This window comes from Zosterops lateralis (assembly GCF_965231275.1).
Source record: "Zosterops lateralis genome assembly, chromosome: 26".
In the NCBI taxonomy this organism is placed as follows: domain Eukaryota; kingdom Metazoa; phylum Chordata; class Aves; order Passeriformes; family Zosteropidae; genus Zosterops; species Zosterops lateralis.
In genome coordinates, this window is record NC_139786.1 from 4,903,472 (window position 1) to 4,927,935 (window position 24,464).

At 51.1% G+C, this 24,464-nt stretch overlaps 1 protein-coding gene across 2 annotated transcripts in view; it reads left to right on the plus strand.

Annotated features, from left to right (window-relative positions):
• KCND3 (potassium voltage-gated channel subfamily D member 3) overlaps window positions 1–24,464 on the plus strand; it is a gene marked incomplete at its 5' end in the record, with an annotated part of 105,513 nt that overhangs the window by 77,419 nt on the left and 3,630 nt on the right. The window contains 5 exons of one of the 2 annotated variants that reach the window (XM_083878314.1): window positions 728–890; window positions 13,987–14,088; window positions 20,207–20,299; window positions 22,858–22,914; window positions 23,784–24,031. In XM_083878314.1, coding sequence (XP_083734440.1) covers window positions 728–890; window positions 13,987–14,088; window positions 20,207–20,299; window positions 22,858–22,914; window positions 23,784–24,031 — 663 coding nt within the window. The remainder of the gene's footprint in view (window positions 1–727; window positions 891–13,986; window positions 14,089–20,206; window positions 20,300–22,857; window positions 22,915–23,783; window positions 24,032–24,464) is intronic. The other variant, XM_083878315.1, reaches the window with a different exon arrangement.

Here is a 24,464-nt window from a genome sequence, read left to right on the forward strand (position 1 = left end):
TATTGTTCAGCTGGTCTCACATCCCTGAGAATTCACCTTTTACTGAATGCAGACTTTGAACAGCCCCCAAATTTCTGACTGTGCAGATGGCAGGGGAACTGCTGGGGCTGGAGATGGGAGTGTAAATCAGTCCTCATTTGCACCTGGGTGCCGGGGAATGAGGACAGATGAACCTGCTCCCAGCAGACACAGAGTTTTAACTGTGCTGGAGCTCATCTGCATGGAGAGGAGGGTGCAGGAGGAGAGAGGATGTGAATTTAAACACCCAGAGCTGCCTGAAGCAGCACTTCTGCCTCTAAGGTGCCTCTCTCTGTAGCCCTGTTTTCATGCCTGAGATGTTTTGGTTTTCTGAAATTCTTTTTCCAGGGAATTTTCTGTAAAAAAGAGAAATGTTTTTGTAACTGTAACTTTGTTATTCATTCCTTTTCCTAGGAGGGACTTTTTGTCCCTCTGCTCTGACCAATGGGAGTGAAGAGGTTTGTCTTTGTGTCACCAATCAAACTGGTCTGTGTGAAATAGTATAAAAGGGAGACACATCCCAAAAATAGAGGAGTCATTTTCAGCCTTATGAAGTCAGAGTCTTGTGTTGTTGTGGTGTAAAACAGAGTCAGCTGCCAGGCAGGGCAGGGTGGCCGTGCCATGAGCTGTCCCTGTCCCTGTCCCTGAGCACTGCCCTGGCCAGGCTGGCACTGAAGGAGGGGCCTCCCTGTGTGTTTGTGCCCTGCAGTTATGGTGACATGGTGCCCAAGACCATCGCTGGGAAGATCTTTGGCTCCATCTGCTCCCTGAGCGGGGTGCTGGTCATCGCCCTGCCCGTGCCCGTCATCGTCTCCAACTTCAGCCGCATCTACCACCAGAACCAGCGCGCCGACAAGCGCCGGGCACAGAAGGTGAGTGCCCTGCCCTGCCTGTCCCCTGAGGGCTGCTGGGGCACTGTGAGCCCTGCTCTGTGAGCCTCCCAACACCTGCCACCCTCACAGCCTGTGCTCTGCCCCTGCATGCTCAGAAAATCCCCTCAAAACCATCCCTCTCCCATCCCTCTCCCATCCCTCTCCAATCCCATCCCTGTCCCCTCAAAACCATCCCTGTCCCATCCTTGTCCCCTCAAAACCATCCCTGTCCCATCCCTGGACCATCCTGTCCCCTCAAAACCATCCCTGTCCCATCCTTGTCCCCTCAAAACCATCCCTGGCCAGTCCCACGCCGTGGCCAGTGCAGGGGGAAATGGGCCACTGAGTAACAGAACCAATATGATCCCAACAGAAGGTGTTTATTGTTCACATTTCATGGCAGATATAGATTCTATAGGTCTGCTGTCCACCTGGGCATCTCTGGGTTGGCTCAGCTGCTTCTCCCTGAGGCAGGCACATCCTCCAGGACATCCAACTGCTCAATGTCCATCCTCACCTTGTGCTTCCCCTGTCCAGGGTTTACAGTTTTTGCAGACAGTTTCTCAGGCTCTTTTCTTATTTTTGATCCTATTGTTTTCTCAATAACCTTGATGAAATTCTGAGAGCTCTAACAACAGAACTGCAGGTGGTTTGATAATATTACTCAGCACCAGTTTGGCCTGTTAGACAGAGACATTGCTACAGGCCAGAACCTGCCAGTGCCCCCACGGCTCTGGAAAAGGGCACAGAGCAGATAAACCCACCCCCAGCACCAAATACAACACAAAGAACAGGGGAAGTCCCCAAACTCACATCCTGCATCATGGAAACCCCAGAACACAGGCAGGGACTGAACTGCCAGTCCCCCCAAAGAAAAATGCTCACCCCAAAATAAAACAAAATATGCCACAGTAATTCCTGCCTGGCTTTTCTCTAGGACTTGTGGTCTGAAAAACCATTGTTGTCAAGTTTCAGCTGTAGAACTCCCCACACATGTTTCAATGTTCTGATGGCATCCAGCTCTGAGCCACATTTCACACCAGGGGGATGTGGAAACCTCACACACACCTGGATGGGTAATTGTACAACATTTTCCTATTATGTGTCATAAAATTACACGCAGTAATAACTTATCTAAGCACATTTCTAGCACAAGGAAAATAAGCTCATATGATCCCACAAAATTCCAACACTGGTTGACCCGAAGTCTGACTGAGATAATTTATACATCCCACCTTGGGAACTGGAGTGTGCTCCCACCAGATGTGCTCCACCTAAAGTCCCCATTCCTGCACACTCTGCACTTCTGTATTTTCAGCATCAGGAGCAACAAGGCTGTTATCCCTCACCTTTCCTACACACTTGTCTGACACAAATATATAACTGTGTGCACAACCCCCCTGAAATCACCCCCAGGAGCTGTTTATCCTCCTGGCTGCCTCGCTCCTCCTTGTCTCTCTGGAGTTTCAAATACATCCATCCAGCAACATGCACTTATCAGTACACACACCCCTCAAAGTGTTCCCTGCAACACTGGGAACACACAAAAGCCCCTGGAAATGTGAAGGGATTACTGAATATTCCAAATTCTGAACAGTTTTTTTTGGGTTTTTTTTGCCAGTGGAAGCTCACTGAGTCACTGAGAGAGTATAACAGATTTACTGTATCTGTATTTCAATCTGCTAAATTACACCACAGCCAGAATCAGGTTTTTACAACAACTGCAAACCAAAGGCCTGAGGTTCTTTTTCTCCCTGTGGAATGATGTCTGCCAGAAATTCAGGGCTCAGGGGACCCGATGGAGAACAGTAGTAGAAAAATGTGTTATTTCTGCTTCAGGCAAGCATCTGGGCTGTGCCTCCTTGCATCTCAGTGAGCTGACAGCAGAGAGCTCAGATACAAGACCTACAAAACCACAGAATTCGGCAGTCAAAACACAAAAGAGGAGCAGCAGAGAGACAGAGTCGTGCAGGAATCAGCTGCAGCCCCAGCAAGTCCCTGCTGGCTTTACAAACCCCTGCCTGGGGTTTGACACAGCACCTGTGAGCCAGGGGAGGGCTTTGGGAGGGAGAGTTGTTCATTTGTTCAATCACACAACAGCACTGAGGTGAAAGGAGGGTAAAAGGAGGGTGAAGGTGTGGGAAAGGCCCCTGTGTGCTGTGCTCTGCTCTGCAGCAGCTGACACTGGGATCCTGAGGGGATCCAGAGGGGATCCAGAGGGGATCAGGGCATTCAGTTACTGAGTTCAGTCATTCAGAGTTGTCTGAAGTGAGGCTGCCCCCAGACAGGAGGATTAGGGGTTTCACCTGGGACAGGAACAGCTGAGGTGGCAAAGCAGGGGAGGACAGGGATGCTCAGGGAGAGCTTTATGGGGACAGTGTCCAAGAGCCCATTTCAAGCACTGAAGACTCAGAGAAAGCTCCTGTTGTGCTGAATCCACCAGAACAAACAGAGGCAGCAGCTGCTCCCCAGCCCAGGCACAGAGCAATGGGCCAGACAAGGCTTGGCACCACCCTGGTCACAGCCAGAGAGGCTCCAGAGCTGAGGGCAGGGCTGAGCTCCTGCATGGGGCAGCTCCTCTCTCCAGGCACCAAACCAAGGCTTCTTCCCCTGATTCAGCTTTTCCCTTTATTCATAGTGATCCTCTTGGAAACAGGGAAAAGTCCCACCACCTTTGATGCCAACATGATTGATTGCAGCTTTTATAAAGGTTTGCTGTATTGACACACACAGTGTATAATTTCCCCCCATTTGAATTTCTAATTCCCTTGGTATTGGTGGAATTTCTCAGTTAAGGAACTTTTCTCAAGTCAGAAGTGTGAGTAATTTTCACATGATCAGCACTGCATGAATACTAAAAAGAGGGAAAGGGGGAGAAGCACATTAATGACAGTCCCTCTGGAGATGGTCAGGATGTACAGAGGGACATTCAGGATCTGCTTTGGTACCACACTTGTTCCAGCATCATCCCACACTGAGCTGAATCCCAGCCTCAGAAACAGTTAAAACTCTGCCCCCATCTCACTGAAGCTACAAAAACATTTGCATGGCTTTTTCAAGAAGGTTGGAAAAATCTCTTTGCTCTCTCAGTCCTTGAATATGAAGAACCCACCAGCAGAAACTCCTTATGAGAGAATTTAGGAGACAGCTCTGAATCAACACGATGATTGTGCTTCCTTCAGCACACCAGGAGCTCAGTGAATTATTGTTCTCTGTGAATTGAAGTTCCTTGGACGTGTATTTGCTTTGGGAGCTCTGTTTAGTTTGAGAATCATGACTTTTATGATGTACAGGTAGATTTCAAGGTAAGGCCAAGGACCTTATTAGCTTTTTTATGTGAATTCAGAGTTTTTCCAGTGACAAAAAGCAAAGGCAGAAGTGCTGTGCAAGCCTCAGGGGGGCTGGATTGGCACTGCCAGGTTGGAAGGGAGAGAAGTGAGTGAACCTGGGTTGTGAGAGCAGCTGGAGCCTGCAGCCCCTGGGGGTCCTGAGCTGCCCCAAGCACAGGAGAGCCCAGCCCAGCCCCGTGTCCCTCTGAGCTCAGTCCTGACTTTGCCTCTCAACTGTTGAGGGGGCTCTGGTCTAGCAGGAAGAGGTATTTCAGTGAATAAAATACCAGGAGGTGGCTGTTACTCATCAGCATCTATTCTTCAACTAACTGAGGAGAAATGTTCCTTAAAAAGAAGAAAAAAAACCCCAAACCCACCAAACACAAAACCCAACTGGCAGTGATCTAATCGCTTTAAAGACAAATTATCCTTTGCCAAACCTGTACTGTGAGACAATTAATTACACGGAGATCTGGCAAATCTTAATTCATTGCACTGTGGCATCGAATTCTGTCCTCTGGCAGCAGCGAGGAGCAGGTCAGTGGGAATGGAAGGCGAATTGATCATTTGTGACAAGGCTCATTTTGGTGAAATTGTTGTGTTTTTCTCCTTCCCCAACGACTTTTTTTCCCCTTTTTTTTTTTTTTTTTTTTTTTTTTTTTTTTTTTTTTTTTTTTGACTGATGCGCTAAGAATAGACCTTCCTGACTTTGAAATGATGCTGTTCTTCAGCGAATGTCACAGCCTTGGATTTAAAAGAGAATGTGACACTTAAAAGGCTTGACAATAGAACGACTTTGTAATTCAGATGATGCCGGAGGAGCCCCTCTCGCCCCTCGCTTTGCAGCACGGAGGAGAAAAGGAGTCAGGAGCTGGTGCCGAGTGGAGGACAACACCTCCCACTTCTCCACCCCGGCAAGGAAAAGGCAGAGGCAGCTGCTGACAGCTCCTGCAGTGCTGCTCCTTTAGTGCAGTGGGGAAGGGGATAGCTCAGTGTTGGGGAGCTGGAGAAGGGGAGCACAGCCCAGGGCACAGCGGGATTGTCCCAGCACAGGCACAGGCAGGGCTGGACGGCTGGGGGTGACCCGGAGAGCCCCGAGGGCTCAAATCCTGCAGGGCTGCTCTGCATCCCAGCCCGGGGGAAGGCAAAGGGTCAAAGGGCCTCTTGCAATATGAGGCACCCACAACATCAGGAAAAATGCGAATGCTCAGATGCTGTGGAAGAAAAGAAAAACCCAGCCCTGCTTGAAGTGCATTTATCATTTAATAGTTAGATTTGCTAAATGAGCCGAGGTGCTGGAATAGCTGCTGATCCCAGGGGGTTGGCGTGGCCTCAGTGCTGCATTTCACAGGGCCTGGGTGAGGCTGCCAACAAACCCACAGCATCCCGGTAATCACAGCGCTCGCTTTCAATCCCCACTAAATGTGCTTTTGACGACTGCAGCCTCTCAGGATGTTCAATTCATTCCATTTATTATCTGGTGCCCTTTGGCTCCCTGAGAACAAGCAATGCACTGCAAAAGCCTCCAGACAGACTCCTCGTCCCGCCCTGCAGGCTGCCAGGACAGGGCCAAGCACAGATTTTGGCAGGGCAAGGACTGCCCAGGACAGAACCGTTGTGTAGAGCTGCTCCCACACAAAACTCTAATATCGAGCTGCAAACCGTGCCCCAGGCTGAGAGAGCAGAGGGAGGAACGGGGCAAGGCGGGGAAGTGGACACTTTGTCTGGGGGATGAAGGAAAGGTTAAATCCCAGAGCAGTTCCGGCAGCAGGGACGGGCTGGGCTGGGGGAAGCCACGAGAGGAAGAGGATGGAGACAGGGAGGGGATGGAGGGAGGAAGAGGATGGAAGGAGGGATGGAGAGATGGAGGGAGAGAAGGAGGAGGGAGGTTATTCCGTCCTCTCGGGAGAGGGTGGCACACAGGCAGCTGGGGAAGAGGTAACTATGGAGATGCTCAAAAGGGGCTCCAGCCAAAAGGAAGGAAGAGCAGGGACACAAATGTCTGACTGTTCCTCGAGAGGACGTGGGAACAGCCTGTTCCAGACCCTCGGGAGAGGGGAGTGGTGCTGGGGAAGGCTCAGCCCCGGGTTTGTGTCATCCCTTACCCGTGAGGAAGGCGGCCCACACAGCTGTCAATAACCAGCCCATTATAATAATTGATTTGCTGCAGAGCAGGGGAGTCAGCTCTGAAATGTTCTCTTTCTCAGCTGACACCCGGAATTTTGGAGGTGGGTTCCTGAACTTCAGAGCGTGGAAAAGCAGGGCCAGAAAAAGTGACTGGAGCTGTCTGAGGAGAGCTCAGCAACAGAACATGACTCAGTTCCAGCAGGGGATGGGGTTGGGAACTTAGGGGGAGAGAGAAACAATAAGGTTAAAACTGGAGCTGGCTGACATTTAAAGAACATGTTTTTTTCAACCAGAACGAATCTGTGTGGAATATGTTTTTGTTGTTGTTGATATTTAAGAGTCTTTGACAGGGGAAAAAAAGCTTTTTTATTATTTTTTTTTAAAGAAATTTCATTTTTGCTGGGCTGGGTACTTCTTTCTCTGTTTGTCACATCCCTTAATAGAGTTCAGGGGGAAAAAAACCCAAACAAACAAATAAGCCAACCAGGAATCCTGCCTCTGTTCTTTCATATCATCGAGGAAAGCAAAATAACATTTTCCATCAGTTCAGCTATTCCAAATTCCCTGAGTCCCAAATTGTATAAGACAAGGAGCTGTCTCCTCTGAAAGGAAGGGCTGAAATCACTGAGCTCTAGTTTATGGGCTCAGCCTCCAAAGCAAGCCCATACATCCAATATTAAAGCCTGCTGTCAGCAGTGGCCCAATGCCCAGCTGGAATTCCTTCCACACTGATCCACGAGCTGCTCACATTTATTTTCAGTGTCACATCATGTCTCAGTCACAGCAGGAAACAGCTCAGAATGTCCAGGAGCCTGAGTGGTGCAGCCCAGGGCTCTGCTGGGTGACCCCAGCCCAGGGCTCTGCTGGGTGACCCCAGCCCCGGGCTGTCCCTGTCCCAGCCCTGTCCCCAGGGTGGTGGCAGCTCTGGCCAGATGGCTCCATTCTGTGCCACAGCTGGGAGGATTTGTGATGCCTCGTGCTACCCACTCCAGCCCAGATGTCGGAATAACTGCAGGGTGAAATTGCCTGTCAAGGAGACCTGGATCAAAGTATTCAGCCAGAACACCTTGGGAAGGCCTCTCCTACTCTGGAATTGGTTTCTGGTTTTCAGATTCTCTGCTGTTCCCTTATCACCCAGGGAATGCTTTACCCTCCTGCCTAAACAACTAGAGCGGGGCTCAGCTGAGCCCCAGCAGTTCCCAAACTCCCACCCCTGCCCCAGCCACAGCCTGTGCGGATGTCTGAATGCACGGACACGGTGAATTCCTGCCCTCCCTCCTGTCCCTGTCCCTGTCCTGTCCCTTCCTCGATGTCCCATGTCACAGCAGCTCTGCCCTTCCAGCCTTCCCTCCCGTGGCTCCTGTGCCCGTGCACAGGAAATTCCAGCGCTGTCCATGGTTCCAGCACATCCCGCGGGGAGGAGGGACAGCCAGGAGGACATCAGGACAGCCAGGACAGCCAGGACAGTCAGGACAGTCAGGACAGTCAGGACAACCAGGACAGCCAGGACAGTCAGGACAGTGAGGAGCCGTTCCAGGAGCGATGCTGGAATGCACAGAGCAGGGCCAGGACGGGCAGTGACCACGGTGACACCAGCAGTGCTCCAGCCCCAGGGAGTGTGCAGGGTCCGGGAGAGAATCCAGGCAGGAGTGTCCAGCCACGGGCAGGAGTGTCCAGGACCCAGGACAGAATCCAGGCAGGACTGTCCCTCCCCAGGCAGGGCTGGACTGTCCCTCCCCAGGCAGGGTTGTCCCTCCCCAGGCCAGACTGTCCCTCCCCAGGCCGGACTGTCCCTCCCCAGACAGGGCTGGACTGTCCCTCCCCAGGCAGGGCTGGACTGTCCCTCCACACCAGCCCGGCTCGCAGGGAGGCTGCTGTGCTGTCAGCACAGGGATGTGAGCAGGGACACGAGTTCCTCTGGGGTCTGCACTCCAACAGCCCCACGGGAGGGCCTTGGGATGGATTTTCGCCCAGTGCAGGGGATTTGTCAGCACAGGGGGCAGTTTCAGCAGGAAGGGCAGCCCTGGCACAGCTTTGTTGTGGTGTCAGGAGCTCTGGGCAATCCCGGCTCCCAGCAAGGAACACTCTTCTCAGTCAGGGCTGGAAACTGGCACAGGGAGAGGGGATGGGGGATCAGCCCCTCAGTGCTGCCAGCAGGGACCTGTCCCACAGAGTGACACCCCTGGACCAGCACCGGCACCACCTGAGCCATCCCCTCCCTTCTGCAGCTGCCACAGCTCCTCACCATTAATTAGTGCTCATCCATCAGGGCGAGGACCTTGGCGTGTGACACCAGATCAAATCCTGTTAATTCCTCCATCCCCTGAATACTTTACAGCTATTAATTAGGGGTGTGAGCTGTGTGAAAGAGATTATAAAAGTGAACTCTGGAAACACAGATCACAAAAGACAGAGAGATAAATCACAGGCAGGCAGCTGCTCATCACACTGGGCTTCCAGTGAAACACTGCGCCTGACTTTGGACTAATGGAGAACAGCAACATCTGTCAATGAGGCAGAGAGACATGAGGGTCTTTTCTTGCCCTTTTTTAAAGTTCTGACAGCCTGATTTACACCCCATAACATTTCCAGTTATTGCAGATTATTCCCACTACAACTGAGCACGTCTTCAACCACATTCTTGGAGCAATTCTGACCCAAGCTCTAAAAACCTGTTCCAGCATTAATATTATTTAACAAGTGTATAGAGGAATTTCTTTTGTTATTATTTTGAGAAGGGAGAGAGAAGGGAAGAGGGAGGTTTTGTCACTCAGCTGGGCTGGCAGTGTGGGGACTTCAGCAGAGAGGAAGCTTTGAGCTTCAGCCAAGTTGCAGCACCAGTGTAAAACATGATTCAATCAAGGGAAAAGTGTCCCTGAAGTCAGTTCTTACACAGATCAAGGCCTGGCTGTAACCCTCACCGGGTGGGTGAATACACAGGCATTACACAGACTGGAAATCAGAAGGAATTTTCTAAATAGAAGAAAGAATTTCTGAAACAAATATCCCACAGGAGTAAGAGCTTCACTAAATCTGAGCCAGAGCTTGTTAAGCTCAAGATGAGATTGTACAAAAAGAAGTTTACAACAGGAGGGGACCAGGCCCAGTTCTCCAGGGGCTGCCTGACCATCCTGCCCATTTTGAATAATTTCCCTGTTTAATCAGCCAGGATATCTGTGACTGGGAGAGGCCCAGACCCATTAAACTCCATATTCTGTGCATTGTCCTATAAATAGCCTGAACACGATGTTCCTCAGTGTTGGAAAAGATTAAATGATAAAGTTCATTGGAAATGATGTTCTGTTGCTTTAATGGTGCCAAGGGTAAGGTGGCATTAAAAGGAGAGGCACAGAGGAGGAGAGGAGAATCTTTCATCTCTGGAAAGTAATGAACAGGCCCAAAATAAGATCAAGGTCTTACTGTAAGTGGTTCTATCAAATTATATAGGAATCTAATGAGTTCTACACCACCTCATTTCCATATGCAGCTCTGTAACATCTCCCCCAAAGCAAAAGTGACAGAACATTTGAACTTGGCTCAAAAGCCGTTTAATGTAAAGGTTTGAGAGAAAGTAAAATCCAAATGTGCATACTTTGTTTCTTAGGGAAAAACAAACAAACAAACAAACAAACAAAACAAAACAAAACAAAACAAAAAAAAAAAAAAAAAAAAAAAAAACGGTGAAAAGAAGAAGGAAAAGCTCCTCTTAGATGCTGCAGCAGGGCTGTGTCGTGCTTAACTCTACAGTCTGCTTGTCACCATCTCCATCTTCCAGAATCAACACATCCTTTCTGTCTAATTTAAAGTCCAAACCCCCAACAAGCAACAGATGCAGACAAAAGGCAGAAAATCCAGCACTTGCTGGATGGCTGCGATATTTCACCTTGAGAATAAAAACCAGACCCAAACCACCCTACTGATGGCTCTGGAGAGCAGCTTCATTTCAGCCCTAAAGGCCCAGTGGTGCTCACCTACTGCAGCAATCACCACTAATATCCAAACTATGAATTATTGAGGAATTAGCGGGTAAAACGTGCTTAATTACCTCGTGTAGCTGCACTGTCTGCCAGAAATGCTCGTGGAGAAGGGCCTTGAGAAGGGACAGCTCAGAGGGAGCTCCTTAATGCATGGACACCCTCAGGTGGGCAGGGTCTGGAGAGACCCAAAATCACCTGGGCACAGCGGGGAGGTGGCTCTGGGTTACATGAGCCCATTAATGTAGGAATACCCTGAGGTGTGCAAGGTTTGGAGAGACCCAAAAATCACCTGGGCACAGCAGGGAGGTGGCTCTGGGTTGGGTGGGCCCATTCATGTAGGAATACCCTGAGGTGTGCAGGGTCTGGAGCCATTCCTGGACACAGGGTGGAGGTGGCTCTGCAGAGTTGGACCAAGTGACCTATGATTTGATTCCAGAGGTCCTTCCCAACCTCATCCTGAGAGAGATAATGCTAAAATCAGCTCCAGTGCAGAGGGAGAACGGGCTGCAGGGAGTTCCTGACATTCAGGTCCTCCCCTCCCTGCTTGCTCAAGAACAGGAGATCTGGAAAGCTGAAGTTTTCTGGCAAACATGGAATTGTGTCATAGATTGTAGCTTAATCATTTTTTTATCCCACATAAATCAAGAGTGAGTGTTGTCTCCATAAGAACTGGATGGAAATCATTAATAAATAATAATTAGGTGTTTGCTGAGCCTGCCATCTGGTAAGCATTTCTCCCAGCCAGCAGCTCCTGCTCCCTGCGCTTCTCCAAAAAGCATCGAGATGAATTCAGGCTCCTCTCTCCTCTGCCAGTCCCTGTGGGAAGTGCAGACACCCAGGATGCTGCACCCTCCTCACCTGTGCAGGTCTCCACTGCCCTTCCTGCTTGTCCTGAGCCTCCAGTTTCCCAAAAAAACAGCAAACCCCAGAAGTTACTGAGCCCTGCCTTCCATCCTGCCCTGAGAAACATGTGGGCTCCAATATAATCAAATTAATCATTCTAACCTGTAAGTGGCTGTCATTAGTATTATTATTTTCATCATATAAATTATCTTCCAGATTAGGTCATATGCATTTTGAGATCCTGTGGTTTCCTAGCAACTCCTCTCCCATCTCCATGCAGACACCGTGTGCCGTTTGCTTTTCCTTTTTTAGCCTCCTGTGCAGGGGTTATTTCAGTAACAGTGATCTCAGGCCCTGCTGACCTTTGTCTGTCACATTTGGGGGAGAAGATGTAGAATAAAACCACCCCCCTCCCAAAAAAAATGATGTTTGCAGCAGAAATCCAGAGAAGCACAGGCCTCCACTGCCCATCCTCTGTGCCCAGACAGGAGCACTGAGCTCTGCAGGACAGGGATGACAAAAACGTGCCCACATGTGGTGAAAACTGGCAGAATTTGGGAGATCTTAAACCCGTTTTTACTGTCAAAGTGCCAGAGCCCACAGAGACACAGAACAGGTGCCCAAACACCAGCAGAGTTTGTCCAAAGAATTCAGATTTGCACACAGACACAGAAAAACCTGGGCTGTTGTTTTAGGGTTGTTTCTAGTCCAATGGAGGAAACTGTCTGGAGGGCCAAACCAATTTTAGGCACCAATTTTAATTAACTTCTCTAGCTGAGTTAATCAAGATATCTACCAAATTTAATCACGATGGGGACCCGGAGCTGGGCGCTGTGATGATCCTTTGTGTGAGGAGAACAGGATTAACTTCTGTCCTGCCCCACTGACATTTTTTAAAATAACAACGTCTGTTCTAAGCTACAAAAGCTGTGGGGCTTAATTATTTAGATAGCAAGTGGCCCTGTTTCAAAAGGAAAAGGGAACAGACCTCAGAACCGTCTCCACTCCACATGGAGTACAGCTATTAATATTTGATCCCCTGCTAGCCGGGAGGCAGAGGGAATAATGTTCATTACAACAGCCTGAGACTGAATCCACTTTCACAATTGACTGAACTGAAGATGAGGATGAACCTTTGCTGCCACAGGTGAGGTGAGCTGGGCACTGGCAATTCCTCCAGCACAGGAGCTGATGTTTTATCGAGCACAGAGAGAAATGGGAATCTTCAGTGGTGACCAGCAGAGCATCCCTGGAAAAACCACACTGCACCCCAAATCCTCTCCTGATCAGAGAGGTCATGGTGAGAAGTGAGGAACAGACACACAAAGGCACATGCTCGTGTTTAGAAGAACCAATTTAATGGAAATGTAATTATCAGGAACAGAGGGACAATGCCATGTACTGGAAAATGAAATATTGCTCAGTCCCCTATCCTGGCTCTCTCCCACGGTCCCATTCCATAGCAGAAAAGTCCCCACAGATTTCGTTCAGGTTACAGCCTCAGGCCAGTCCATTTCAGGGCCCAGAGCAACACAGCAGCTTGGGAAAGTCTTCAGAAGAAGTGAAGATCCAATTTCACTTTCTCATTGTGCTCTCAGTCTGTGCCTTGCCCCTGTCTCAGGCTGAGCACCTTGGCCTGGCACAGAGATCTCACCCTCACTCTGATCAGGAGGCTCAAAGTTAAAATGGGACAGTGAAATCTAGGTGAGGTATAGAAAATAAAGCCAATTTCAGATGGCCCCATTTTGGGGGGTCAAAAGAAGACCTATTTTTCAGGCTGGTCATAGTCTGTGTCACCCAATTAAAGCTGCAAACTTCGCACTGCCTGAGAAACTGTCTGCTTGAGCACCAGCTCTTGAGGTTAAACAAATAATTCCTATATTTCCAACATATTTCCAATATTTCAAATAATTCCTATATTTCCAATATGTTTCCAATATTTCAAATATTTCCAAATATTTCCAATATTTCCAGTACTGAGGGTGAGAGTGGCTCACACCTGGACAGGGACAGAGCTCCTGAAATGGCTCCACTCTCTGGACCCACTGCAGATATTTGCCTCCTGCCTCTCCCCTTCCTACAGTGTTTACCCGTTAGCACCTCTAATTGGAAGGGAAAATCACGAGCTCCACGTTATTTAAGGGATTATGCAGCATTTTAAACTACAGCACAATGTAATTATTTTTTAATAGCTGCAGCTATTTCATGTATTTACTTTTAATGGTGTTTGAGTCATAAATTAACAGTAGAAAAGAGAAAAGGCAAATCACTCGACAGAGAGGCAGGCAGCAATTGAAAAGTTAAAATGCTAAAAGGAATCATTAAAAATCATCAAAAAGGAAGAGGTAGGGTCTTAGTTTCTCTTGTTGGCATTATTCTGGACTGCTCCTTCACCTAACTTGTCCCCCTGGAGATGTGCAGTTTTGGGCAGAGTTATTTTATCAGATGCCACAGTTCACGAAGTTCCAGTGCCAGTGCAGGGACACAGGGAGGGCTCACTGAGGGCCCTGTGCAGCACGGGGAGAACAGGGGACAGAGCTGGGAGAGAAAGAGGGGCTGGAAGAGCCTGGGTGCTGGGGGGAAGCTGAGAAGTGGAGGCACCTCCCCTGAGCTCTGAACAGCACCCACAGCCCCTGTGCCCTAAGCCTGGCCAGGACGAGGCTCCAGTGCTCTGCATCTCCCCCAGAAGGGAACTTTGGGATGCGCAAAGGGGCCTGCAGCACCCCACTGCAGCACCCCATTGCAGCACTCTGTTCTAGTCCCCATCCTAAACCCCCGTCCCCCTGTCCCCCACCCCTAACCCTGTCTCTGTCCCTGCAGAAGGCGCGCCTGGCGCGGATCCGCGTGGCCAAGACCGGCAGCTCCAACGCGTACCTGCACAGCAAACGCAACGGGCTCCTCAACGAGGCGCTGGAGCTCACGGTGAGTGCTGGCCTGCCTGGCCCTGCTCTGCTCTGCTGCCTCCCACCACAGCCTGCTGGGGAAGGCTGGGCTGGGATCCCAGCTCCCAGCCCTGGCTCATGTCCCGTCTCCCCTCTCCCACCTCCCCTATCCCACCTCCCATCATCTTCCACCTCCCATCATCTTCCATCTCCCATCATCTCCCACCTCCCCGCTCCCAGCTCAGCCCCTGGCACTCAGGATGTGCCATCACCCCCTGCACACAAGAGTCACCGTCCCTGGATGTGTTTAAACAAAGACTGGACGTGCCACTCGGTGCTGTGGTTTAGTTGAAGTTTGGGTTGGGTTGGACTCGATGATCCTGGAGGTCTCTTCCAACCTGGTGATTCTGATTCTGACTCTGACCCTGATTCATCACATCCTGCACTCAGGATATGCCATCACACACTGCACACAGGGTGTGCAGGCACACCTGGAATCCAGCTGCTCCCCTCCATGACAGGGAAAATCTTCCCTGAGCTCCTCCCTGAGCCAGGAGAGGGTCTGGCTTTCCAACAAGGAGCAGGATCACAGCTCTCTCTAATCCCTGGGGGCTGGAGATGCTGGGGCTGGGCTGATTTACACAGCCCACACTATAAATATCCACTGCCTTCCTTTTATTCTTCAGGAGTTTAATGTGTACTATCTGATCATCTCCAACAGGACAGGAAAATATTCCCTAGCTCCTGTTTCAGGCAGCCTGCTGGTGGGTTTATTTTTAAAGGCCTCTGGAGGCCTCTGGCTGTTCAGGAGGAGGAAAGTTTTAAGTGCTCAGATTGCTCAGCAGAACCAGCAAACACGAGAGGAGGTTATTACATTAAGCCTGATCAACACCAGAGCAGGTATTAGCACATTTCATGGATTTCATTTCAAATAAATCAGCCTTTCATGCACGTGGGGAGCAAAGAGAGAGAGATGAAGAGTGATTGAGCCCCAGAGTCACCTAGAACTCATTTGTGCAGCCTCCCTTGGGATCTGATCCTCAATTTCTCTCCAATGTGTTCTCTCTGGGACACATCCCTGCTTTTGTGCCCAGGGAGGAACAGCAGAGCTGGGGAAGGGTCTGGAAACAAGTTTTCTGAGGAGCAGCTGAGGGAGCTGGGGGGGCTTTTCCAGCCCTGAGGATTCTGTAAGGATTCCAGCCCAGGGGAGTCGTGCAGCACCTGGTTCTGCCCCGTGGGATGTGTTCAGTGCAGCCTGAGACACACAGATCCTGACAGTGGTCTCTGCAGGAGCTCTTCACACCAGGACAGATTTGGGAGGTGGGGGGCCCAGAGCAGGTCTGTTCTCCCTTCCTAAACAAGTTGGATCCTCCTGACTGCACACCCAACGTTGTCTCCTGGAAATGGCAGCACAGGAAATCTATTCCTGGACCATCTGGCTCTGCTGAGCAGCTCAGGAGAAGTTTCTGTGTCAAGTAAAGGCCAGGACTGGTCACCCCTATCCCAGGGCTTTATCCCCACTCAGGAAAGGCTCAGGGCTGGGCAGTCAGCTCTGCTGGCATTCTGCTATTTCACTATCCGGAAATATGCAAAAAATTGACTAAAAATGTAAAATTTCCTGTTAAACTTTAGGCTTCTGGTCTTTAAAATTGCCAGGAGAGCTTAGCAGGATCACTCAGTTTGCACTTGATCTTCCAGCCTGTCATCCCCACAAGGATCTCCTCCCTTCTCTTGTCAACCAAAGCTCCCTGCCAAGACCACTGAGGGAAGAGCAGCTGACACTCCAGTGCTGAAGTCCAAAATGCATGAGGCTGACAGAAATATTTGGCTGAATGGGTTCCTTTTCTGGCACTTGCCCAAAAATAAGTGGGAAAAAGATCATTTTGGCTAAAAAAGTTACTGTAGACACAGGAAGGAAAAGAGAAACATTTCTAAAGAGGTTCTAGAGGATTATTTTTTTACCCATTAATAACCAAATTTAGATCTATAGGAGCTCCTACAGCAGGTTTTCACCAGGTTTTCTGGCTGTACCTTCCCTCCTGGTGGGGTCATAGCTCTAAATCCCAGAATCCCAGAAGAGTTTGGGCCAGAACCAAGACCCAACACTCTGTCTCTCCCCAGGCAGAGACATTAATTAATTACAGAACAGCAGAGCCTTCTTCCCTACAGGGGTGCACGACCAGTTTAATTCCATGAGGCAAGATTTTATTTCATTTTATGGCAGAACAACAAACTCTTCTAAAGAGAGCAAAATGTGAATGACAGCAAGTCTAGACAGCCAAATTTTTTAAGCTGTAAAAACATAAAGGAGCACGGCTTGAGTAGCTGCTGTAACAGGCACTGAAATATTATCTCCATACTGTGCATATTTGTCAGTCAAATTAGTGTCAAACTGCTCCCCTGCTCAGGTACAAGGCCTGTTTTGACACCTTGCCCGGGATCTGTGTGAGCAGCAATGGTTTGTTCATGGCCAGGCTGCCACGGGGCTGCTCTGTCCCCCTGCAGCAATTCCAACTGCAATTACTGCACGATGTGACATCCCTCTGCCACCCCCAGGGATCCCCCAGTGACCCCACAGCTCTGGGATCATGGTGTGACATCCCTCTGCCATCCCTAGTGACCCCACAGCTCTGGGATCACGATGTGACATCCCTCTGCCACCCCCAGGGATCCCACAGCTCTGGGATCACGGTGTGACATCCCTCTGCCATCCCTAGTGACCCCACAGCTCTGGGATCATGGTGTGACATCCCTCTGCCATCCCTAGTGACCCCACAGCTCTGGGATCATGGTGTGACATCCCTCTGCCATCCCTAGTGACCCCACAGCTCTGGGATCATGGTGTGACATCCCTCTGCCATCCCTAGTGACCCCACAGCTCTGGGATCATGGTGTGACATCCCTCTGCCACCCCCAGTGATCCCCCAGTGATCCCACAGCTCTGGGATCATGGTGTGACATCCCTCTGCCATCCCCAGTGATCCCACAGCTCTGGGATCATGGTGTGACATCCCTCTGCCACCCCCAGTGATCCCCCAGTGATCCCACAGCTCTGGGATCATGGTGTCACCGTGACATCCCCTCTGCCATCCCCAGCCATGGCTCAGGTGTCCCTGTGTGACCAGGGCCCCGCAGTGACACCGGGAGGGGACACCAAGCCCTCCCTGCCCGGGGCTCTGCAGCCAAAGCAATCCACTGGAACCCGCTGGCTGCTGGAGGTTCTGGAACATTCCCTGTGCTCCCACGAGCACGGGAGGAGCTCACTGACCCTCCTGCCTGGGGAAGAGCCCCTCTGCATCCTCCCCTCACAGGGAGGAGAAGGCAAAGAGGAGGATTCATCCAAGGACAGCAGCAGGAAGGGGATCAGCTGCCAGCCAGAGTGCAGACTCGTGCTCCACAAACGTGTGGATTTGTGGCATTTGCCATCTAGACACCAAGTACTCAGACTGTTTCCTTCTCATTTGGAGGTTTTTTTAGTGGGCTTTATGTCAGAAGTGCTCAAGGGATGGTGAGATTCTTCCCATGGCAGCAGCCTACAGATCCTCTTAGCACTAATCTCCTTGTACAGCTGAAATTCCCTTTTAGCTGCAGTGCCAGGAGGTGAATATCCCATGAACAGGGGGCTGGGAGCTCTGGGGCCTTTTCACAAGCCCCAGATAAGCACTGGGCAGGGCCAGTCCATCCCTGAACCAGTTCCCCAGGGCCCACTGATGGAGCACTGGAATCGAGGTGAAGAGGAAGAATTTTGGATTTCAGAACTGACACCACAGTGCGCTGCAGCCTCCCCACAAGCAGCCAGCAGCTCACTGAATGTCTTCCAAGAGCAAACTGAATGGCAACTGGCATCAAATCCCTGCAAAGCTGGGAGCAAACCTCTCCTTCCCCCACCAGCTCCTCCATCGCAGCCAAACTCCTCTGCTGAAGGCCCAGGCTTTATTTGCCTGCAGTGACACAGAACCACTGACACAGGACCTGTGTCTGCACAGGTGTCTGTTTCCCCTCTCCTCAGCATCACTCCCAAAATGCCAAGTGCTGGGATGTTTGCCCTGGCCCAGGGCAGCAGCTCCTGCAGATCTCTGCCTATTTTCCACCTGGGATGGCTTTGTGGGTTTCCTGCTCTCTGCTTCTGGAAACACTGAGCTGATGAGAAAACATCCCCAAGATAAGGCACCAGTCCCACTCCCTGCCTCTTCAGGTCACTCCTGGTCACTGCCAGCCATCCCCTGAGCCCTCGGGGCCAAGCGCAGCCCTGGGCTGGGAGGCAGGGGAGAGGCTGGGCTGTGCTGCCAACACTCCACAACTGCCTTGGGTCTCCTGCCAGAGCTGGGGAAGTTCTGTCTTGGCTTCCAGATCCCATTTCCTCTCAGGCAAACCTCATAAAAAGATACTGTTTGCAATATGTGCTCTTCCTCTCTCTTCTCCCAGTGTTTTAGTGCAGCATCATCTCTGCTTTAGGGCTTCCAAGGACCTCCATGGGAAATATTTCAACTGAGCCTTCAGAGGCCTCAGTCGTCTCAGCAGGAGCCAGCAGGACCTGCTGGATGTGTCACCTCACCAGGAGGATTGTTAATAAAAAAAATGGAACTGATTTCTGGTTTTAGGCAAGTTCTAAAAATACGTGTGGGAACTTTCATCTTCCAAAACAACAGCAACAAACCCCCATAACCTGCCTAAGATGCATCCCCCTGGAATCCCTTAATGCTGTGCTCAGGAAGTCATCTTCCTTAATGTCCCACTTCAGCTGTGTTTTGGCACCTGTCACAGACAGAGTTATTCCTGCACTTGGGGATCCCAGCCCCAGTCTGGGAATGGCACCAGAGCCACTCAGTGCGGGGAGCAGTGCTTCAACCACAGCTGAATGGGATCCCCTCGAGGGCAACAAGCAAGGTCTGGGCATGATGTTCTGCCACTCATTTCCTCTCCTGAGCAGTCCTGAGCAGCCATTCAAGCCGTGCACATCCATTTTTACTCTCAGATTTAGGCATTACAGAAGTCAGACCTCCCTTGCTTCTGAGGCACTGGAAACATCTCACAGCACCTTAACTGCAGCTTTAATGCAGCCATTGCCTTTGAAAACACCCCTCCTCAGAGGCACAACACAGAGTAACGTGTGCTGAGATCACAGGCGGTTCCCAGACCAGAAACTCAAGCAGCACTGAGAGAATGAATGTCCTTAAACCCTAAATACCAACCCTGCCATCCCTGCTCCTGTGCGCAGCCGTGACTCAGGAGCTTTGGTCACTGTGCCCGGGCCAGCAGAGCCAGGGGGGCAGGACAGCGAGGGGCAGGACAGCCAGGACAGCCAGGAGCAGGACATCCAGGGGGGCCAGGACAGCCAGGGGTAGGACAGCCAGGGGGGCAGGACAGCCAGGGGTAGGACAGCCAGGGGGGGACAGGACAGCCAGGGGGGCCAGGACAGCCAGGACAGCCAGGGGGGCAGAACAGCCAGGGGGTCAGGACAGCCAGGGGGCCAGGACAGCCAGGGGCAGGACAGCCAGGACAGCCAGGGGGGTAGGACAGCCAGGGGTAGGACCGCCAGGGGGGGACAGGACAGCCAGGGGCAGGACAGCCAGGACAGCCAGGGGGGTAGGACAGCCAGGGGTAGGACAGCCAGGGGCAGGACAGCCAGGGGCAGGACAGCCAGGACAGCCAGGGGGGTAGGACAGCCAGGGGGGCCAGGACAGCCAGGGCCAGGACAGCCAGGACACCCAGGGGGGTAGGACAGCCAGGGGGCAGGGCAACTTTGCTTTACCCCCCCAACACAGGCTCCGGGTCAGGGGACATCTGTTGGCATTCAGAGCTCAGCAGCCTTAATGTCTTTTGGAAAAGTACAGCAGCATAGATTCCTTTTCTCTTTGCCCTCTGCTTCCTGAGCTCGACACGGTAAGTGAGCAGCCCTGCCCCAGCTCCCATCCCAGATACAGAATAGCCGGGAACACACAGGCTTTGAATCAAATCTGAGTCTAGTGGACAAGCAAAAACCTTAAGAAAAAATCTGAGGAAACTTTCCTGAGAGTCAGGAGACACAGCTGGGAGCTGGCAGCGCTGAAATTGTTATTTCTAGCCCTGCGACAGCTCCTCTGGTACTGCTGGTTCTGTCGGTTCTGGTTTTACAGCCGGTTTGGGTTTTGTTCCCTCCTCTCTCTGTGGCTGTTCAGGGATCCAGCGAAGAGGAGCAGCACACGACTAAAGGCACCTCGTTAATCGAGAGCCAACACCACCATCTGCTGCACTGCCTGGAAAAAACAACCGTAAGTACCGACACCGCCCTTCCCACCCGCGGGGGCTCGGGGGGCCTGCAGGGTCTCCCAGGGAGGAGATTTCACTCGGGGACTCTCAGGGGACCCTGTCCCGCTCCTCCCAGGGCTGGCAACTCACCCTGGGCTCCCCACAACAGCCTGCGGGGCGTTACGTGCTCCTCTACTCCATTGTCTTTAAAATAATAACAGTCATTCCTGTGCAGGGGGATAAATGTGGATTATCTGCTCCCCTCAGTCCCCTGCACCTGCACAGGGCCAGCAGCAGCTCCTCAGTCAGTCCGTCTGAGCACACAGGGATCTCAGGGAGGGCTCAGTTAGATCCCAGGAATGAGAAGTTTCCTTTGCCCAGTGCTCCTGAGAGACCCAAAGTGCATTTCCCCGGTGCTGTCAGTGACACAGCACAGCCCCAGGGGACAGTGCTGCTGCCTGGGCAGGAAGGTGCTGCTGGGGACTGCAAAGCCCAGCCTGGTCACAGCGCCACAGGCTGGGAAAAATCACCTTTAGCCTGGAGGTGGCCCAGAGAGGGTGAACTCTGTTCAGGGGTTCAAGGGCTGCAGTCATCTTTGCTCATCTCTGTCTGGCTGCAAGGGCAGGGGATTTATCTCAAAGCCACCCAGGCAGTTTGTACAGAATGACTTTTCTGTTCGCATCCTGCAGGGTGCTGGGAGCCAGAGGTTGATTTTGCATTACTGACTGATTGTGTATGCAGAAGGCTATGGGAACATTTCAGATATTTATTTGATACATCTGTTTTGCTTCTAGGTTTATATAAAAGGCTCTGCAGTAAAGGAACACATTATCTATACCATGATTCATTCTAGGGAGAATATTCAATATTGAAATATTCATGCCTTTTTCTATCTGCATCCATCATTGAGTGTACTTTTGATTTCTGACTTGCAAGGGTTTCTTTTAGACAAATCACCTTCACTTCCATAGTTTGGCTTGTGCTGGAATAGCACCACTTAGGCCTCACAGATACACTGGAAGAAGCTGATAATTAATTACAGTGGCCTGGGCCCAAGGAGCCCTAAAGGCCCCCGTGCAGAGGGCAGTGAACTGATTCTTCCTGTATCAATGACCACTGAACTTGTTTTAGACAACTCATCCTGCCTCTATTTCAATGTTACATTACCAGCAGATATTTCACAGCCTGACTCTTCAGTTTAAAACTTTCTGCCGAAACCCTTCAGTACCACGACCCACATTTCACAAAAGCCTTTTCATTTGAAAACCTGAACAAATTGGCTGAAGCCAAGAGAGGCTGCAGGGTCTGCCCCTCCAGAGGGGCTACAGGAATCCTGACCCGTGCAGGGCCAGCTGAACACCCCTGGGGCTGCACCAAAGTGTGCCCAAATTTGGGGCGTGGTATCCTAATTAGTGGGCGTGGTGTCCTAATTAATTAGTGGGCGTGGTGTCCTAATTAATTAGTGGGCGTGGTGTCAGCCCACCGCACTTAACAAAGGCTGACCCTGCCAGTTCACAAACCTGCTCAGGCCATGAAAATGTTCCAAATGTTCCTCTCTGTCAGGAAACAATGGCAGTAACAGTGACACTTGAATTCTGATTAAAACCCAGAAGGAGAATCTGTCCTATGGGGTTTTCCCCTCATGTTTTTCAGGCAATTATTGCCGCGGTGTAGCACCGAATTCAGACAGCAGGTTTGGATTCTGGTCTGGAATTATCAGGCCAGAAAGTTTGATGGGTTTGTGTGGAGATCCTGTACTTCACATAATCTACCTGTGCAACAGAAAATTGAAATCGCAGTAAAAGCATTTTTAAACACTGAAGAGTCATTCTGTGAGCGAGTTGCAGGAATGGAATGAGGAATGTGTACCATGGTTGCAAGCTTGTTTCAATGGGCAATTCACCTTTCCTGAAGGCAGGCAGAGGATGCTCCAAGTCCATTATTTACTGGCCTGGTCTCTGGGTTGTCACCGGCACACACTTCCAGTTGAGTGGCTGTGAATGGCCACAAATCTGCCGTGTCAGATGACAAAGTGACCCTGGAGCACTTGTAGCTGCCACAACAGAGATTACTTTGTCATATTCCCACAGCAGATGGAGTTTGTTCAAACAAAAGGAGGGGTTATTTTCCCTCTCATTCCAACTCCCAGACTGAGTCTGGACATTCACAGGCTGTGTTTTCTCCAAGTGCTGAGTGCCTTGAACCCAGTCCTTCAACCCAAACCCTTCCTCTGTGTTTTCACAGAGTTCGATCAAACCTCAAAATCCATTAGTGACACAACAGCGAAACAACCCCAATCTGTGATTTGTGAACCAGCAGCTGAAACCTTCTTTGCCTTTGGCTCTCAAAAGATCAAAGTAATAAAGCTGTTCTGAGTTTTGTACTGTTTCCATGAGCAAAACACTCAAAAGCTGAATTGTCAGAAGGTTTCTGGTTGAGGGGCCTGAGAGAAGGTTCTGTTGCCCATTCAAACTCGAGCTGGAATGCTGAGGCGAGAGATGCAGTGCTGGGACTAAACTTCTGGATGCTGGAATGGACAATGAATTGTGTTTTTATCTTCTGTTGGCATGGTGTCCCGTAGGGATTGTCCTATCTTGTGGATGATCCCCTGTTATCTGTACGAACTTCCACCATCAAGGTATTTCCTTTTCAATTCGATCTGTTTTCTCTGTGGTCTCTGTGACATGTCTGGACAGTGTTGGCTTATTTCTCCTTCTGGTCTTGTCCTGGCGAGTTTGTGCACGTGGCTCCCTTTGGCTTCCCAGTGCTCTGTTCCCTGTGAGAGCTGTTACTTGTTCCACTGAGCTCTGGTGGCTGCCTTCAGCATGGTTGCTTTTTGTTCCCCATCTTTCCTGAGGCCGACAGGGACTGGATGAAGTCTGTTCACTCTACCTGGGTGTTCATAGCCACACAAACGAGTTCTTTCTTTCAGGATTTCTTGTTTCTTAGCACAAAAGCTCTTTGCAGATTCAGCTTTCCGAATTTCCTTCCCTCTGAACACTTTCCCCTCTTCACTGCCGTGTTTATTCCTCCCAGCTCATGCACTGCAGGGATGCTTTGAAGCCAACAGCCAATGAAAGCAGTAAATTCTCTGGCCAGGTGATCAGCCAAATAAAATACGATCCCCAGGCACAAAGGAAAAGGAGCATGAGCTCCTTTTGGGTTCCATAACCACATGGCATTCCAGACTTTTTGAGACCAGTCTGGAATCCAGAAAACAAAAATTAACAGAAATTCAAACCCTGTGGATCTGAACCCAACAGATTGACCATCTCAGACTGTGTGAGCAAGGCAGCAGTGACTCCCTCACACTTCTGTCACTGCAGCAGCTCCTCTTGTGTCCCTGCTGGCACAGGAGACCAAAACCTTCCATGGCTGCAGCGAGGGCAGGGTCATTTCCTGCCGAGATCTGCCCTGCAGCCCTTTGAGGCGCAGAGAGCATCTCCCTCAGCGCAGGGGCTGGACCGGCCCGGGCTGGGGGTGACCGCTCTGCTTCTCCCCTGCCAGAACCACGAGTTCATCGACGAGCAGCTGTTCGAGCAGAACTGCATGGAGAGCTCGATGCAGAACTACCCCTCGTCCCGGAGCCCGTCTCTGAGCAGCCACCAGGGCCTGAGCACGTCCTGCTGCTCCCGGCGCAGCAAGAAGACCACGCACCTGCCCAACTCCAGCGTGCCGGCCACGCGCCTGCGGAGCATGCAGGAGCTCAGCACCATCCACATCCAGTGCAGCGAGCAGCCCTCCCTCACCACCAGGTAGAGACAGGGCCGTGCTGGGGGCTGGGACCACCTGCAGGGCTGGCAGGGCTGTGCCCAGATGTGCCCAGCTGCAGGGCTGGCAAACTTGTGCCCAGATGTGCCCAGCTGCAGGGCTGGCAGGGCTGTGCCCAGATGTGCCCAGCTGCAGGGGTGGCAGAGTGGCAGGACTGTCAGGGTGACAGGGCTGTACCCAGATGTTCCCAGCTCAGGGCTGGCAGGACTGTCAGGGTGACAGGGCTGTGCCCAGATGTGCTCAGCTGCAGGATTGGCAGGGTTGGCAGGGTGACAGGGTGACAGGGCTGTTCTCCAGCCAGGGGCAGAGGCTGGTGGCAGCAACTCTGTGTCCCCTGCAGTGAGGAGCCAAGGGAAGTGGCTCCTGCTGTCCTGGGGAGACCCCAATTAAAGCCAGGCTCCAGGGCAGCTTGGGAGG